This window comes from Aethalodelphis obliquidens, unplaced genomic scaffold, assembly GCF_003676395.1.
Source record: "Aethalodelphis obliquidens isolate GAN/ISIS:26980383/991018 unplaced genomic scaffold, ASM367639v1 scaffold71, whole genome shotgun sequence".
Lineage (NCBI taxonomy): Eukaryota > Metazoa > Chordata > Mammalia > Artiodactyla > Delphinidae > Aethalodelphis > Aethalodelphis obliquidens.
This window is the reverse complement of record NW_020838015.1, coordinates 736766-755454: the sequence shown is the minus strand read 5'-3', so window position 1 is coordinate 755454 and position 18689 is coordinate 736766. Positions and strand designations below refer to the sequence as shown.

The window sequence follows — 18689 nt, the reverse complement described above, 5'->3', positions numbered from 1 at the left end:
ATTTGAATTCATAGTCTATATGTTCTTTGAGATGGTATAAATTGTTTATAACAGCAATATCAAATCTCTGTTTTTTAAAGAAGAAAATTTTAACTCTTCCCTGATCATCAATTTTGTCACAGGATCACGAATTTTCAGAAGATGATGAGCCAGAAGACGTGCATGAGGAAATTAAGGAATATCTAGAAGGCGAGAAGAAAGCTACAGGAGAAAATAAAAGTGTTCCTGCAGACAACCACAGTGAAACCAACTCAGTTAAAAAGGTATTGACAGCCATTGAAAAGGTATGATGATAAGTGCTTAAATCCCAAGACCCTGCCCAAGAGAAAGCATATGGGTCCCCTGGTCTCTGCAGAGGGCAGATTCCAGCTTCCTTGGAGAACAGAAATATTTCCATGAATAACTTTGTTCATGTGCTATAGGACAAGCTTTGACAAATTTATGAATCAGACACCCTTTTTTCTCTAGCATTCTTTCCAGATTTCTTGGTAGCATTCTGTTCTTCAAATGAATGGAAATCAATTGATATGGGCCAGTTTAGTACACTCATGAGAAATTAACCAAGAAGTTCAGCCCCAGGTCCTTGAAATGATAAAAATACAATGTTAGCATCCCAGTACTAGTGGCAGAAATGAGATGTGTATGTGCACACATACGTGTGTATATTTACATATACATGGACAAATAAAAGTTGTTCACAGCAGTGTTTGAGGTTGTGATCAGTTCTGCAGAGATGTGGTATAGAAGAAAGTATTCATAGGAGGAATGGGAGGAGGCCTCACTGAGGAAGAGAAAGTCATCCTGAAAGTGGAGCTAGGGATGCCAAAAACATCTCTTCCATTTGGCAGATAGAAGAGCGACCCTGCTAGGAGACGGTAGGTTTGAAATCATTCGTTTGCTAGCACTACTCTGGATTCATTTCAGAGGTATGGAATTCAGAAACCCAAACTGAATGATACTGTATTGATTCATTTTCATTTCATTTTTTGGACCTCTTGCAAAGAGCTCTGAGTTAATCCTCCCTTCTCATTGATGAAACACTATCATCACTGGTCTGTGCGAGGTGCTTCTCTCTTTATTTAAATTGATTCCCTTTGAGCCTCATTCCCCTTTTCCCTAACATAGCCAACCATTGAAACATGCTTGTCCTTTTATTTGAATGTGTAATTGTAAAACATGTGTTGTTGTTTTGTGTGTATTTTTTTTCAATTTACAAAATGGTATTGTGCTAAAGAGGTCATTCTCTTCCTTGCTTCCTTCTTTTTCCAAGACTCCTTCCTCTCACTGAGGAAGAAATATGTTCTAGCAGTTATTGTTTTCTTTTGGAGGGAGGGAACAATGGAACTTCCCTGGTGGTGCAGTGGTTAAGACTCCACGCTCCCAATGCAGGGGGCCCGGGTCCAATCCCTGGTCAGGGAACTAGATCCCGCATGCAAGCCGCAACTAAGGAGCCCACATGCCACAACTAAGGAGCCTGCCTGCCACAACTAAGACCCAGCACAACCAAATAACTAAATATTAAATGTTAAAAAAAAAGAGGGAGGGAAAGATTCTGTTTTATAAAGAACATTTATGAGTTCCAGTTATGGTGGTCCCTGAAATTCTTTAGCATAGGATTCATTAAACTCCAATTTGACATTATAAAATGTTGAGCTAATTCCTATACCAGTTAATGTTCCTGAATCTTCTTTGAGTAGAATTCTTAAATATACAATTCTTGTTAATTATACGATTTTTTTTTTAAGGGAACTTTATTTATTTATTTATATTTTTTTAAATTTATGGCTGAACTGGGTCTTCGTTGCTGCACAGGCTTTCTTTAGTTGTGGCAAGCGGAGGCTACTCTTCATTGTGGTGCGTGGGTTTCTCATTGCAGTGGATTCTCTTGTTGCGGAGCACAGGCCCTAGGCACACGGGCTTCAGTAGTTGTGGCACGAGGGCTCAGTAGCTGTGGCTCGCGGGCTCTAGAGCGCAGGCTCAATAGTTGTGGCGCACAGGCTTAGTTGCTCTGCGGCATGTGGGATCCTCCCAGACCAGGGCTCGAACCCCTGTACCCTGCATTGGCAGGTGGATTCTTAACCACTGCGCCACCAGGGAAGCCCTAATCATGCAATTTTAAGCTAGGAAAGACATTAGCAATCACCCAGCATCTAAGGCAGGAGTCCTGCAAAGGGAAGTAATTGTCACATGTTTATGTTGTTAGCTAGAGACTGACTCTAGAACCCTGCTTAAAACCAAGACTAGGTTTTCTAGCTCAGCACAAATCTGTTTTTCATTATATTGTTTCTTTATTGTTTATAGGACACAAAAGCCAACCGAGAGGAACGGGCCATTCATGAATACAGTGAAAATCCAAAAGGTGTGAGCACATTTGACTTCAAAAGCATACTTTTAAAAAGGCTAGATACAGGGCTTCCCTGGTGGTGCAGTGGTTGAGAGTCCGCCTGCCGATGCAGGGGACACGAGTTCGTGCCCCGGTCCGGGAGGATCCCACATGCCACGGAGCGGCTGGGCCCGTGAGCCATGGCCGCTGAGCCTGCGCGTCCGGAGCCTGCGCTCCGCAACGGGAGAGGCCACAGCAGTGAGAGGCCCGCGTACCGCTTAAAAAAAAAAAAAAAGAAAAAAAAAAAGGCTAGATACATAGAATACTACGTTCATATGTACATACAGATATTTATGCATATATGTGCTTTAACTAAAGAATTATGACTTACACGTATGTCTGTTTTACACTTTTTATTGTCACATGACCCTCATAATAAGCTATGAAATATGTGACACAGGCTTATGTGTTCTCATTGATCACCACCACAGCTTCTTCATGGCTGCTCATGTGTCAGTGTTAAGTGGTTTAGAACAGCCTTTTTACTACTTTTTTTTTTCAATCAGTATTATTAAATTGGGCTTTTGTCCCAGATCTTGATATGTCTGGTGAGCACTGCCAGACCCCATCGCTGATGTCCAGGCTGGTCTAGAGCCACAGCAGGCCATCCAGTTATTTCCCCCCCGAGCCCAGACCTGAGTCTTTGATCTTACCACAGGCGTTTCAGAGGAGTCCTTTCCCAAACCTTGCTGTTGGTGTCAGAGAACAGGTGCCACAGAACAGAGGAGACCGTGACTGCCCTTGGGACCTACAGTTTCTACACCCAAATCATTGGTGCTTTTGCTATATGACCCCTATATTATGTTTCCACACCATCACGTCACAGTGGGCCTTTTGCTGCGATGTCATTACAAATAACTGTCTGTGGTAGTGGATATCTGATCAGAACTTAAGCAGAAGAAGGAATAGTTCCCTTAATACATTTTTCCTTCTAACTTCTGCAAAAAGAGTAGTAAGTTTTAGAATATTTTAAGCAAAATGTTAAAATATTTGTCATCTCTAAGTATTCTTAGCATATAACCTAAAGTGTTAAAAAGAAATTAAATGTAAGATTTAAGTTGTTGATAATATAAAATTAGAAGAATGCATATGTTTCATGAGTCTACTTTAAAGATCATTATTCAACTATATAACGTGGATTAATTTGAAATACCAAAAAAATGACATGTCCGTTTCAGTACAAATAATTTCACTACAATGAGGTTAATTTTTTTTAAAGGTAATTTATATTTTACAGAAGTCTTCCCTAATATTTACTGTTACGTGTGCTATACTTAGTACTGGTCATCTAAACATTTACAACATTGGTCAGGTCATTCCGAGATTTTTGCCTTAATTTTTCAGGAAATACATAGTTGTCCACTACTCTTTAGTATTACCCCATAATTCATGGTTGATAGAGTTTCACTGAAAGCCTCAGGACTTTTCTTTTTCTAATTAGTTAGAAAAAATGTTTCTAAATATATCCTATCATAGGAAATATGCATGATCGTGCAAAGAACAATTCTTCAGAGATCCTGGAAGATAGTAAATCATCAAAAAAATCAAAGAAGGTAAGTGAAATGAATTTTTCATTTTAGTGTTAAGGCTAAAGTATTGAATTGCTTCTACTACTTTTTATATGGTGATCCACATAATTTAACTCCCTTAATATGAGTTTTGATGACTCAAGAACATGTGACGAATTTCAGGTGATGTTTCACATTTTTAATGTGCATATTTACTTATTGGATTTTAGATTATGATTCAGATTGCTCTGCAAAAAAAAAAATAGCATGTTCCTTTCAATCATCCCACGCATACTGATTCATCATACAATAAAAGATATGTAAAAGAACTCTACTGCTTAAATTATAAGAGTATAGTATCCTGAGAGTCTAGAAGAGAGTAAGGCAAAGCCAAGAAATAGGATGAATGAAAACATAAAGGTGACTGTGCTTAGAAAACATTACAACATGCTACTCCAGTCTCTCCTAGTACCTGTTTTGGAGTTGTTACAAGTCTGATGGATACATTTCTTCTTCTTGGAAGTAAATTACTCTTTCCACTTGCAGAAGAACTTTATTTAATCATGAGAACACATTTCCAGGTAGAAGTGTTAGGAGGTAACATGGAAGACAAGAAAAATGAAAAGCCTCGTTAATTCTTATTCAACCTAGGTGTCAGCTTAAATGTCATTTCCACACAGAGGCCTTTTGTAACCAGCAGCACTTATATAAATTATTATGTCCCATTATTATTCTCTCACAGAGCACCCTTTTCTCATACTTCTTAGTATTTGTCACAGTTTGCAATTACATAGTCATTTGTATATTCATTTACTTTATGTCTGTATCTCCCCACTGGCCTTCAGCTCCTTGGGGACATAAACTATTTTCTGTTTCACTTTCTAGTGTATCCTTAGCACTTATCACAGTTCCTGGTAAATGGTAGATGCTCAGTAAATATTTTTGGTTGACAATGAATTGTAAAATGTGAGGGGGTAAGAAAGAGGAAAGGATGAAGGTAAAACCAGGAGCCGCCCTTAGGGTAGTAAACAGCCTGTCTTTTGCCATCTTTGTAGGTATATGCCACTCTGAAATTCCTTTCAGAATTACTTCAGAAATTTCAGAAGTTATTTTAGCCCAAATCTCCATATTGTTATCTTTTACTAAAAGTTACTTCATGACCATTTTTATCTTTATAAAATTATAAGTTTGGATTACCGTACCCAAAAGTTGTCTGTGACCTGGCTCAAAGGACACTTCAGAATTATTATCCTTCTTAGAATTATAACATGCATCACTAGAACATTTCATCAAGGTTTAAGAACTTTTTAGATTCTCCATCTAGTAGAACAGAACATTTAACAGATATTCCACCAGTATACTTCATAATGTTCCTGTGAAAACTTTTTTCAGTTATAAAGAGCTCAGGGAAAGAGTCTGGAAAAGAAAATCAAATCTGAGGGAGAAGCATAAAAAGTAAAGGAGTCAGGAGACCTAAGAACCTAAGGGGAGGAAAAATGAAATGAAGCAGCAGAAAAAAATATTTGAAACACACCTCTGACCAAATGAAAATGCATATTGTAGAATACGTGGTCGAGTTTAGGAAACTTTTCAGGCTCTCCCGTCTTCAGCATTGTCCATAGTTGGTAAGATTTGGATACGCAGGACAGGAGAGGCCGGAGCCAGGGAAGGCATGCTGTGTGGCAGGCACCTACTGTAGCATCAGGGAGCCCCACCAGTCCATGGGACAAAGGTGAGGCCAGGCCAGGATACAGAGTGCCAGGCTGACAAATTCAGTCTTAAACTTTGATTCTGCTTAAATTCTCATTTATACCTAATGGAAAAATATAATTCAGTAAGTATGCATTTCCTTGGATAAAGAAAAGAAAAAGTATTGAAAATTATATTTTAAAAAGTCAAGCAGTAATAAATATATTTCCTACTTAAAGAATAGTCTGTTATTCTATATTTTTTAAAAAGGAAATAGATGATTTAGATGAGATTTTTTTCAATCATTCCCACATTATATATTTTAATCTACAATGTCTCTAACCTATTTATACCATCTAAGCCAAACAAATCAAACTGTTTTTAAAACTTGGAAAATAAATGATGCATTACTCATATCAAGATAAGCATGTGTTTGAAATTTTACATCCCTTCCCTTAATTAGACAGCCACTCCAAAGGTAATTTAAAAAAAAAAAAAAAGAAAGAAGTACACTCTTGGTCTCTACAAGACAGAATTCACCATTGAATTTTGTTTTGATGATTTTAAATGTTTCAGATAGCCAGGTTAGGACCCATAATTTTAATTGGTGGCAGAGATCTTCTGATTGTTATATTTGGAAATCGCCAAATATTGCTTTTCCAAACTGTAGCAAATTTGAATCCACAGTTAGCTGCTAAGAAAAATGTGTTATTGGCTTAATTTCCACCTAAGTAAGCTACTGAAAAAAGCAGTAAGCTTTTTAGCTATTAATAATAATTTCTTCCCATCATGGAATTAGTTTATTCATGTGTTTATTTAGCATATATTTACTGGGTGCCTCTTATGTGCCAGGCACAAGGCTAAAGGCTGCAGATAGAGAAGTTAAAAATCCAGTGCCACCCCTCAGAAACTAGCTAGAATATGGCAGATCCCCGGATAGTTCCCCATGCCAGTTCACAGTCAATAGATTTCTTATTCATTGTCACTACCATAAATATAAGAGGCTGAGATGAGAATTTGTCCACCAAAAATTATGCCTGTGGATTCTTGCCTTTCCTGATGGCTTCCTTTTCTCTGATGCTAAGCTTTATTCACCATTGCAGCACAATTCAGCATGTTTGCCCCAAGTACACAGTTAGCTTTGCTCTATTGTGAGGAAAATCTGAGGTCAGTTATACATATGGTATCCTGTTGCTGTCAGTTTTTTCAGGCTTAATACCTGAGACTATCACTTTCAGACCCACCCAATAATTACTCCCCTGCTTTTTAAAAATAGCTTTATTTAGGTATAATTGACCTATAATGAACTACACATATTTGAAGTATATAATCTGATTAGTTTTGACATACATATACAGCTGTGAAAGCATAATCACAATCAAGAGAGTGAACAGTGCCATTATCAGCAGAAGGTTCTTTGTGCCTCTCTGTGATCCCTGTCTACACCCCACATCCCCCTGCTGTATGCAGCAAATAACTGATACTGTTTTGAGATTCATCCATGCATGTATCAATAGTTCATTCCTTTATATTGCTGAGTGGTATTCTATTTTGAGTTAATTTCTTATATGGTAAAGGTATGAATTGAAGTTCTTTTTTTCGCATATGGACATCCCATTGTTCTAGCACCATTTTTTGAAAAATTTTTTTAAAAGCCTGTCCTCTACTGAATTGCCTTCATACCTTTGTCAGAAAGCAATTGAGTTTTTATGTGTGAGCCTATTTCTGGACTCTGTATTCTGTTCCTTTGATCTGTTTATCTTGTGCCAGTACCACACTGTCTTGATTACTGTAGCTTTGATATAAGTCTTGAAATCAGGAACTGTTAGTCCTCCAACTTTGCTCCTTTTCACACTTGTTTTGGCTATTCTAGACTCTTTGCACTTCCATGTGAATTTTTATAATCGGTTTGTCAATTAATGAAAAAAATGCCTGCTGGGATTTTGATTTGGCATTGTTTTTGAATCTACAGATAAACTTGGGAAGAATTAACATTTTAACAATATTAAGTCTCCTAATTCATGAACATGACATTTCTCTTCATTTATTGATATCTTCTCAAATTTCCTTTAGCAACATTTTGTTGAATGTTTCTTAACATGGAAGTTGAGATCACTGATTTGAGACCTTTCTTATTTTCTGTTATAGGCTTTTTGTGTTATAAATTTCCCCTGAAGTACTTGATATGTTGTGTTTTCATTTTCATTCAGTTCAGAATACTTTCTAATTTCCCCTTTGATTTCTTCTTTGACTCATGGGTTATTTAATTTCAGTGTTGCTGGAGATTTTTCCAGTGATCTTTCTGTTATTACTTTCTAATTTAATTACATTGTAATTGGAGAACATACTTAGTCTGAATTGATTCATTTTAAACTTATTGAGACACATTTTATGGCCCAGAATCAAGTTTATCTTGGTAAATGTTCATTTGAGAAGAAGGTTGAGAAGAATACTGTGGTTGGGTGGAGTGTTCTGTCAGTGACAGTTAGGTCAAGTTGGTTGATAGTGTTATTCAAGTCTTCTCCATCCTTCCTGATTTTCTGTCTACTTGTTCTATTATTGAAAGAGAGGTATTAAAATCCCTGACTATAAATTGTGGATTTGTCTAATTTCCCTTGTACTTCTATTAATTTTTGCTTTATGTATCTTAAAGCTATTATTTGGTTCTATAATGTTTAGAATTGTTACCTGCTCTAATTAATTGACTCCTTCATCATTATGAAATGACCTTCTTTATACCCAATGATAGTCTTTGCTCTAAAATCTACTTGATCTGATATTATATAGCCACTTTAGCTTTCTTTGGATTAGAGTTATCATCTTTTAACATACTTTTACTTTTAACCCATTTGTGATTTTACATTTGAAGTACATTTGATTTAGGCAGCATGCAGATGGATCTTGCTTCTTTTTTTCCTAACATCTTTATTGGAGTATAATTGCTTTACAATGGTGTGTTTCTGCTGTATAACAAAGTGAGTCAGCTATACATAAACATATATCCCCATATCTCCTCCCTCTTGCGTCTCCCTTCCTCCCACCCTCCCTATCCCACCCCTCTAGGTGGTCACAAAGCACCGAGCTGATCTCCCTGTGCTATGCGGCTGCTTCCCCCTAGCTATCTATTTTACATTTGGTAGTGTATATGTGTCCATGCCACTCTCTCACTTCGTCCCAGCTTACCCTTCTCTCTCCCCATGTACTCAAGTCCATTCTCTACATCTGTGTCCATCGACCTCACAACAAATAACTCAATTTCATTTCTTTCTGTGATTGAGTTAATACTCCATTGTATACATGTGCCACATCTTCTTTATCCCTTCATCTGTTGATGGACACTTAGGTTGCTTCCATGTCCTGGCTATAGTAAATACAGCTGTGATAAACACTGTGCTGCCTGACTCTTTTTAAATTATGGTTTTCTCAGGGTATATGCCCAGTAGTGGGATTGCTGGGTCATATGGTAATTCTATTCTTAGTTTTTTAAGGAACCTCCATACTGTTCTCCATAGTGGCTGTGTGAATTTACATTCCCACCAACAGTGCAAGAGGGTTCCCTTTCCTCCACACCCTCTCCAGCATTTATTGTCTGTAGATTTTTTTTTTTTTTGTCTGTAGATTTTTTGATGATGGCCATACTGACTGGTGTGAGGTGATAGCTCATTGTAGTTTTGATTTGCATTTCTCTAATGATTAGTGATGTTCAGCATCCTTTCATGTGTTTGTTGGCAATCTGGATATCTTCTTTGGAGAAATGTCTATTTAGGTCTTCTGCCCATTTTTGGATTAGGTTGTTTGTTCTTTTGATATTGAGCTGCATAAGCTGCCTGTATATTTTGGAGATTAATTCTTTGTCAGTTCCTTCATTTGCAAATATGTTCTCCCATTCTGAGGGTTGTCTTTTCATCTTGTTTATGGTTTCCTTTGCTGTGCAAAAGCTTTTAAGTTTCATTAGGTCCCATTTGTTTATTTTTTTTTAATTTCCATTTCTCTAGGAGGTGGGTCAAAAGGACCTTGCTGTGATGTATGTCATAGAGTGTTCTGCCTATGTTTTCCTCTAAGAGTTTGATAGTGTCTGGCCTTACATTTAGGTCTTTAATCCACTTTGAGTTTATTTTTGTGTATAATGCTAGGGAGTGTTCTAATTTCATTCTTTTACATGTAGCTGTCCAGTTTTCCCAGCACCACTTATTGAAGAGGCTGTCTTTTCTCCATTGTATATTCTTGCCTCCTTTATCAAAGATAAGGTGACCATACGTGTGTGGGTATATCTCTGGGCTTTCTATCCTGTTCCATTGATCTATATTTCTGTTTTTGTGCCAGTACTATACTGTCTTGATGACTGTAGCTTTGTAGTATAGTCTGAAGTCAGGGTGCCTGATTCTTCCAGGTCTGTTTTTCGTTCTCAAGATTGCTTTGGCTATTCGGGGTCTTTTGTGTCCATTCAAATTGTGAAATATTTTTTGTTCTACTTCTGTGAAAAATGCTGTTGGTAGTTTGATAGGGATTACATTGAATCTGTAGATTGCTTTGGGTAGTATAGTCATTTTCACAATGTTGATTCTTCCCATCCAAGAACATGGTATATCTCTCCATCTGTTTGTATCATCTTTAGTTTCTTTCATCAGTGTCTTATAGTTTTCTGCATATAGGCCTTTTGTCTCCCTAGGTAGGTTTATTCCTAGGTATTTTATTCTTTTTGTTGCAACGGTAAATGGGAGTGTTTCCTTAATTTCTCTTTCAGATAGTTCATCATTAGTGTATAGGAATGCAAGAGATTTCTGTGCATTAATTTTGTATCCTGCTACTTTACCAAATTCATTGATTAGCTCTAGCAGTTTTCTGGTAGCATCTTTGGGATTCCCTATGTATAGTATCATGTCGTCTGCAAACAGTGACAGCTTTACTTCTTTTCCGATTTGGATTCCTTTTATTTATTTTTCTTCTCTGACTGCTGTGGCTAAAACTTCGAAAACTATGTTGAATAATAGTGGTGACAGTGGGCAACCTTGTCTTGTTCCTGATCTTAGAGGAAATGGTTTCAGTTTTTCACCATTGAAAACGATGTTGGCTGCAGGTTTGTCAGATATGCCCTTTATTATGTTGAGGTAAGTTCCCTCTATGCCTACTTTCTGGAGGGTTTTTATCATAAATGCGTGTTGAATTTTGTCAAAAGCTTTTACTACATCTGTTGAGATGATCACATGGTTTTTCTCCTTCAATTTGTTAATATGGTATATCACATTGATTGATTTGCATATATTGAAGAATCCTTGCATTCCTGGGATAAACCCCACTTGATCATGGTGTATGATCCTTTTAATGTGTTGTTGGATTCTTTGTGCTAGTATTTTGTTGAGGATTTTTGCATTTATGTTCATCAGTGATCTTGACCTGTAGTTTTCTTTTTTGGTGACATCTTTGTCTGGTTTGTTATCAGGGTGATGGTGGCCTCATAGAATGAGTTTGGGAGTGTTCCTCCCTCTGCTATATTTTGGAAGACTTTGAGAAGGGTAGGTGTTAGCTCTTCTCTAAATGTTTGATAGAATTCGCCCGTGAAGCCATCTGGTCCTGGGCTTTTGTTTGTTGGAAGATTTTTAATCACAGTCTCAATTTCAGTGCTTATGATTGGTTTGTTTATGCTTTCTATTTCTTCCTGGTTCAGTCTCAGAAGGTTTTGCTTTTCTAAGAATTTGTCCATTTCTTCCAGGTTGTCCATTTGATTGGCATATAGTTGCTTGTAGTAATCTCTCCTGATCCTTTGTATTTCTGCAGTGTCAGTTGTTATTCCTCATTTTTCATTTCTAATTCTGCTGATTTGAGTCTTCTCCCTTTTTTTTCCTGTTGTGTCTGGCTAATGGTTTATCAATTTTGTTTATCTTCTCCAAGTTTTAGTTTTATTGCTCTTAGCTATTGTTTCCTTCATTTATTTTTGATCTGATCTTTATGATTTCTTTCCTTCTGCTACCTTTGGGGGTTTTTTGTTCTTCCTTCTCTAATTGCTTTAGATGTAAGGTTACATTGTTCATTTGAGATGTTTCTTGTTTCTTGAGGTAGGATTGTATTGCTATAAACTTCCCTCTTAGAACTCCTTTTGCTGCATCCCATAGGTTTTGGGTCGTCATGTTTTCATTGTCATTTGTTTCTAGGTATTTTTTGATTTCATCTTTGATTTCTTCAGTGATCTCTTGGTTATTTAGTAGTGTACTGTTTATCCTCCATGTGTTTGTATTTTTGACAGATTTTTTCCTGTAATTGATATCTAGTCTCATAGTGTTGTGGTCGGAAAAGATACTTGATACAATTTCAGTTTTTTTAAATTTACCAGTGCATGATTTGTGACCCAAGTTATGATCTATCCTGGAGAATGTTCCATGAGCACTTGAGAAGAAAGTGTATTCTGTTGTTTTTGGATGGAATGTCCTATAAATTTCAGTTAAGTCCATCTTGTTTAATGTATCATTTAAAGTTTGTGTTTCCTTATTTGTTTTCATTTTGGATTATCTGTCCATTGGTGAAAGTGGGGTGTTAAAGTCCCCTACTATGATTGTGTTACTGTCGATTTCCCCTTTTATGGCTCTTAGTAATTGCCTTATGTATTGAGGTGCTCCTATGTTGGGTACATAAATATTTACAATTGTTATATCTTGTTCTTGGATGGATCCCTTGATCATTATGTAGTGTCCCTCTTTGTCTCTTTGTAGTGTCCTTCTTTGTCTCTTTATTTACTATAATAAAACATATAGTCTTTATTTTAAAGTCTGTTTTGTCTGATATGAGAATTGCTACTCCAGCTTTCTTTTGATTTCCATTTGCATGGAATATCTTTTTCCATCCCCTCACTTTCAGTCTGTATGTGTCCCTAGGTCTGAATTGGGTCTCTTGTAGACAGCATATATACATGTCTTGTTTTTGTATCCATTCAGCCAGTCTGTGTCTTTTGTTTCTAGCATTTAAGCCATTTACATTTAAGATAGTTATTGATAGGTGTTCCTATTACCATTTTCTTAATTATTTGGGGTTTGTTATGGTAGGTGTTTTCCTTCTCTTGTGTTTCCTGCCTAGAGAAGTTCCTTTAGCATTTGTTGTAAAGCTGGTTTGGTGGTGCTGAATTCTCTTAGCTTTTGCTTGTCTGTAAAGATTTTAATATCTCCATTGAATCTGAATGAGATCCTTGCTGGGTAGAATAATCTTGGTTTTAGGTTTTTTCTCTTTCATCACTTTAACTATGTCCTGCCCTGCCTTCTGGCTTGCAGAGTTTCTGCTGAAAGGTCAGCTGTTAACCTTATGGGGATTCCCTTGTATGTTATTTGTTGCTTTTCCCTTGCTGCTTTTAATATTTTCTCTTTGTATTTAATTTTTGATAGTTTGATTAATATGTGTCTTGGCGTGTTTCTCCTTGGATTTATCCTGTATGGGACTCTGCACTTCCTGGACTTGATTGACTATGTCCTTTCCCATATTAGGGAAGTTTTCAACTATAATCTCTTCAAATATTATCTCAGTCCCTTTCGTTTTCTCTTCTTCTTCTGGGACCCCTATAATTCAGATGTTGGTGCGTTTAATTTTGTCCCAGAGGTCTCTGAGACTGTCTTCAATTCTTTTCATTCTTTTTTCTTTATTCTGCTCTGCAGTAGTTATTTCCACTATTTTATCTTCCAGGTCACCTATCCATTCTTCTGCCTCAGTTACCTGCTATTGATTCCTTCTAGAGAATTTTTAATTGCATTTATTGTGTTGTTCGTCATTGTTTGTTTGCTCTTTAGTTCTTCTACGTCCTTGTTAAACGTTTCTTGTATTTTCTCCATTCTATTTCCAAGATTTTGGATCATCTTTTACTATCATTGCTCTGAATTCTTTTTCAGGTAGACTGCCTATTTCCTTGCCATTTGTTTGGTCTGTTGTGTTTTTACCTTGCTCCTTCATCAGCTGTGTATTTCTCTGTGTTCTCATTTTGCTTATCTTACTGTGTTTGGGGTCTCCTTTCCACAGGCTGCAGGTTCGTAGTTCCCATTGTTTTTGGTGTGTGCCCCCATTGGGGGAGGTTGGTTCAGTGGGTTTTGTAGGCTTCCTGGTGGAGGGGACTGGTGCCTGTGTTCTGGTGAATGAAGCTGGATCTTGTCTTTCTGGTGTGCAGGACCGCATCCGGTGGTGTGTTTTGGGGTGTCTGTGTACTTATGATTTTAGGCAGCCTCTCTGCTAATGGGTGGGGTTGTGTTCCTGTCTTGCTAGTTGTTTGGCACAGGGTGTCCAGCACTGTAGCTTGCTGGTCACTGAGTGGAGCTGGGTGTTCACGTTGAGATGTAGATATCTGAGAGAGCTTTCACCATTTGCTGGAGCACCAGGGTCTTGCTTTTTTATCTAATCTGAAAACCTCTGCGTATTTATTTATTTATTTATTTATGGCTGCATTGGTTCTTCGTTGCTGCGCACAGGCTTTCTCTAGTTGCAACCAGCAGGGGCTACTCTTTGTTGTGGTGCCCGGGCTTCTCATTGCATTGGCTTCTCTTGTGGCGGAGCACAGGTTCTAGGCATGTGGACTTCAATAGTATTGGCATGTGGACTCGGTAGTTGTGGCTCACAGGCTCTAGAGTGCAGGCTCAGTAGTTGTGGCGCACAGGCTTAGTTGCTCCGCGGCATGTGGGATCTTCCCGGACCAGGGCTCAAGCCCGTGTCCCCTGCATTGGCAGGTGGATTCTTAACCACTGCGCCACCAGGGAAGGCCCTGCCTTTTTCATTGGAGCATTTAGACCAGTTATATTTAATCTAATTATTGGTATCATTAGGTTTAAGTCTATTATCTTACCACTGGTAGTATTCTTCTTTGTTCCTAAAAAAATGCTACTTTATTTTATCAAATATTATTATAGCTATACTAGTTTTCCTATGGTTAGCATTTTCCTAATATATCTTTTTTCATTCTTATACTTCTACTTGTACTTTAGATGTGTCTCTTGTAAATGGCCTATAAGGTGGATTCTGACTTTATACTTTTTAACATGTACCTAAAATCTAAAGCTAATCAATGTTCCTTTTTCCCAAATATTACCAGGATCTTAGAAGAGTTTTCTCTCCTATCACTCGTTTTTTTCCCATTTTACATGTTATTGTATCGAGTATTCTATGAACTTTTTTAACCTCATCAATCAAATATCATTATTTGTTATACCGCTTTCTTTATTCACCATTCCTTTTCACATCTCAGATGTCCCTTCTAGAGTGTTTTTTATTCTTCCTGAAGAAATCCTTTGGAAGTTACTGCCATAAATTTCGTTCTGAAGTTAACTTTTGCAGTTGCTACTCACTGGAAAATTAATGGTGGTATGGCTGATTGACAGTTATTTTCTTTTAGTATCTGCTCCCATTGTGGCTCTTAAGAAATTTGCTTTAGTATAATTGCTGGTAACTTCACATATAATCTGTCATTTCTGTCTGGCTGCTTTTTACATTGTTTGTTTGTCTTTGATGTGCTTCATTTCACTATGAGATGCCTAGATGTGAGGTTTTTTTATTTTAACTTTCTTCCAATTCATTATGACTCTTGAATCTGAGAATTCATGTCATTCATCATTTTAAGGAAATTCTCATCCATTATATATTTGAATATTTCCTCTCTCCTCTTTGGAGCTCAAGTATAATAAAACTTTTTATTCTGTTATCTATGTCTTTTAATTTTTACTTTTATATTTTCTGTATCTAAGTGATATTTGGGGAAATTTCAGAGCTTGTCTGTTTCATAGTATCTTTTCATCTGAGACTAATCTGCTATTTAACCTCCTTATGAGTTTTAATTTCAGTTATGTTTTTCACATATTGAAGTGAAATTCTATTTTGATTCTTTTTCAAATCAATCTGATCTTTTACCTTGTTTTGTTTACCTAGTACCCTGTTTTTTATTATAGTACTTTAAATAATTTAAGCAAACTTATTTTATATTCTGTATTTAGTTATTCCAACGTCAGACATCCTCCAGAGTCTAAATCTGTTTGTTGCTTTGGCTGGCTTGCTAGTGGTGTCTTGTTTCCTTCTGTGTTTTGAAATTTGGATTGTAAATTCATGTTCAACCAGGACTTTTTGTGGAAATCCTTTAAAGCTTAGATTACTGTAAGTCCATCCATAGAGAATTTATATAAAATTCTGTTAGCTTCCCTGGGTGTTACCATTTCGGGACAGCTTTTAGTCAATGTCTCAGTTAAGGGTTTTCCACCAGTACCGTACATGTGAACCCCAAACTCACATTAGGAAAACATCATTAGGCTGAGAGAGACATGTTATTTTGTTCTCTTCCATTGTTTGTAGGTGGACTTACATTAAAGGCCTAGTTCTCAGAGGGTCCCCACTTTACATAGGAGTCTCAGTTCCATTTCTCCATATTTTGTGAGATCAAATCTGTTAAAATCCAAGAGTTGAAGTTATGAGATCAGTAAAAGCCATTTCAGTACTCAACTCACCCCTGAGGCTTCCTGCTCCCTCTTTTTTTGTCCCACAGGGATTTCCCTTCATTTTATGTGAGCTTACCCACACATTATAAAATTATATTTTGTATACTTCTAAAGCATTTCTTGGCATTTTGTAGTGGCAGAATTTTTCAAGATGTGTATATTCCTACACAATAGCAGGAACAGGAGTTCTCCCATTTTAGTTCATAGACTCTATCTAGGCTAACTTTTTGGGTTACAACTTTTCATTCTAGTTCCTCCATTCTTTAAGGCTAAAGGCAAGCTATTATTATTGGCACCATTTTAATTTCTGAAGGAGCCAGATCTTCAGCTGTTCTTTGGTTTTGGCATCTTGTCAGAACCATTACTTGGGTTGTCATTCTTTAGGAATCCTGTTTTCTCTCTGGCTAAATCCTCAAAGGGCTTAAATCATTTGGAACTTTTCAGTTATCATCTTCCTTGATGTCTCCTGCATGTGCCTTGTTGGCCACTCTCTTCTTGATATTTTCCTCCCCTGACTTCTGAGTTGCCTTTTTTTTCCTGATTTTGTTCCTACAAAACTCAGTCCCCAGTGCTGGCTCCTCTTCCTCTGCCTACCTTTCACACTTGGCTTTTCCTCAGTCTCTTTTCTTCTGTTTTCTCTTCTGCCCACCTGGAATCCCTGGGTTATGGAGTCTACTTTCGTCTCTTCAGCTGTCATCTGCATTCTGCCTGTCCGCAGCCCTGGCCTCCCCTGAGCAGCAGGTCTGTATATCCAACTGCCTACTCAGACCCCTGGGGCTCCCACCCCCATCATTTGGCAGCACTAACACTTTGCCAGAAGTTCTGATCTACAGGAATGGGGAGGTATGTCCTCTAGAAGATGCTGGTTTTCATCTTTTTCTCTTATAACAAAACAAAGTGAAATACTAAATTTGTTCTTTGAAGAAAAATGTTAACATATTACCAAAGCATTGATAGTGTTGAAGGGTAAACCCTGAAAGGTCTTGTTTTAGGGAAGAATCATGATTGCAATTGGTAAAAGAAAAAAGGCTGGTGGATGCTAAGACTGTACCATTGTGGTGCCTCATAAAGATGTGATGAAATAATGTTAAGACTTGTTGAAAATTATACCCCCTAAATACTGTTAAGTGACTGTTTCGCTTACTGAAATGAATTCTCTGTGTGTTTTTTTTCTAGATTTTCCTCTTTAAAAGGATGTCATTGACGAGCCAGAAAAGTAGAAAGCAGAATAATAATGAGCCACTCCCAGAGATAAAATCAATAGGAGATAAAATAGCTTTTAAAAAGAATAAGAAAGATGCCAACAAGAAGCACATGGGGCAAAATCATCAGGATACCTCACCCCCAAATATGGAGAGAAGGTCAAAATCTTGCATAATACTGTGAATATATGTTTATGTTTTCATGGTCACCATGCCCATTGTAATTTATACTTGAAAAACATTTGAGCTCTGACGGAAAGTTTCTAATAACAAACTTTTAAAGATATAACTTAAGAACGTGTTTTATTTGGTTTGAATAGTATGACCAGTTTTGATATTTATTTAAATGCTGATATTTTTGACAAGCAATTTCAGAATATGTGTATCTCAGACTCTCCTTCAAGCATTGTGGCCTTAACTGTTCAGTGTTGCAATATAAAATATATTTTTATATGTGAAACTTAAATTAAGATATTTCACAGTTTTTACCAAATTTTACTGCTTTATAATTTCATAAGGCAATATTTGCAATCTCATGACACTAACAGTTTTTAATGTATTTGCAATTTTCAAAAACGGAGTCAAAATTGTTTTTAATGAACATATTTTAATAAACTATAGCTGGTCGGTTCCACTGTTTAAATGGGTGAATATGAATAAAATTTGGAGGTACTTGGAGTTATCAGTTGACAAAACAGGGGCAAAAAAAATCTAATTTTAAAATATTGAAAGATGCAAAATGCATTTCCCTTTGAGTAAAGAAAGTCTCAGGGCAACTGTATAAACAGGACATCTTTGTGGAGAAACTGTGTTGAAATTTCTTTGCTTCCCGCTCCTCTCTTTAGGGAGGTGATTTGACATGAAAACATTGCAGATTATCTGCACTGTTTGACCATGCCACAGATCACCAGTCTAGGAGAACCGGACACAGCCAGACTGGCTCATTGCAGCTGTCTCTAGCACTGACAGTGGTAACTAAGGTTGGCTGTGTCACACAGTGCTCTGCCACAAGGAATAGGAAGGGTAAAGCTGCTAAGTCTGCTCTAATAGAAACATTGCTTTCCTGTGCTCACAGATGCTACTTATTTAATTGATCAAACTACCTTCATTTTTCCCATTCTAACTTCTGACTAAAACATTTGCTTATTCAATCACAGTGACCATTGCCCCATTTAAACAAAACAAAACAAAAATACTCCATCTTTGTGTTTCACGTACAAAGGCTGTAAGGATTTTAGTCTAGAATAGATGTGATTTTGAAATCTTACAAAATAGTCTCCTATATTACATTTAGTGGAATTCTAATTTTATTAAAGGTAAGTTTAATAAAAAATTTTGCTATTGCCACTATAGTACTAGTACAGTATTGTAAAAATACTTTGCCAAAATATAAACTATAGAAGCCAAGTGGAAGTGAAACTCACAGTAATACTAAGACATGCCAGTTGTGATAGGCAGGATCCTA

At 36.9% G+C, this 18689-nt stretch overlaps 1 protein-coding gene across 4 annotated transcripts in view; it reads left to right on the top strand.

Annotated features, from left to right (window-relative positions):
* RPGR (retinitis pigmentosa GTPase regulator) overlaps positions 1–17861 on the top strand; it is a 267450-nt gene extending 249589 nt beyond the window's left edge. Inside the window, exons 15-18 of one of the 4 annotated variants that reach the window (XM_027091332.1) lie at positions 123–263; positions 2302–2359; positions 3860–3936; positions 17199–17861. In XM_027091332.1, coding sequence (XP_026947133.1) covers positions 123–263; positions 2302–2359; positions 3860–3936; positions 17199–17408 — 486 coding nt within the window. In that variant the 3' untranslated portion in view covers positions 17409–17861. Of the gene's footprint in view, positions 1–122; positions 285–2301; positions 2360–3859; positions 3937–17198 lie in introns of all 4 variants that reach the window. The other 3 variants (XM_027091331.1, XM_027091334.1, XM_027091333.1) reach the window with 3 other exon arrangements.
* Positions 17862–18689: the final 828 nt, after the last annotated feature.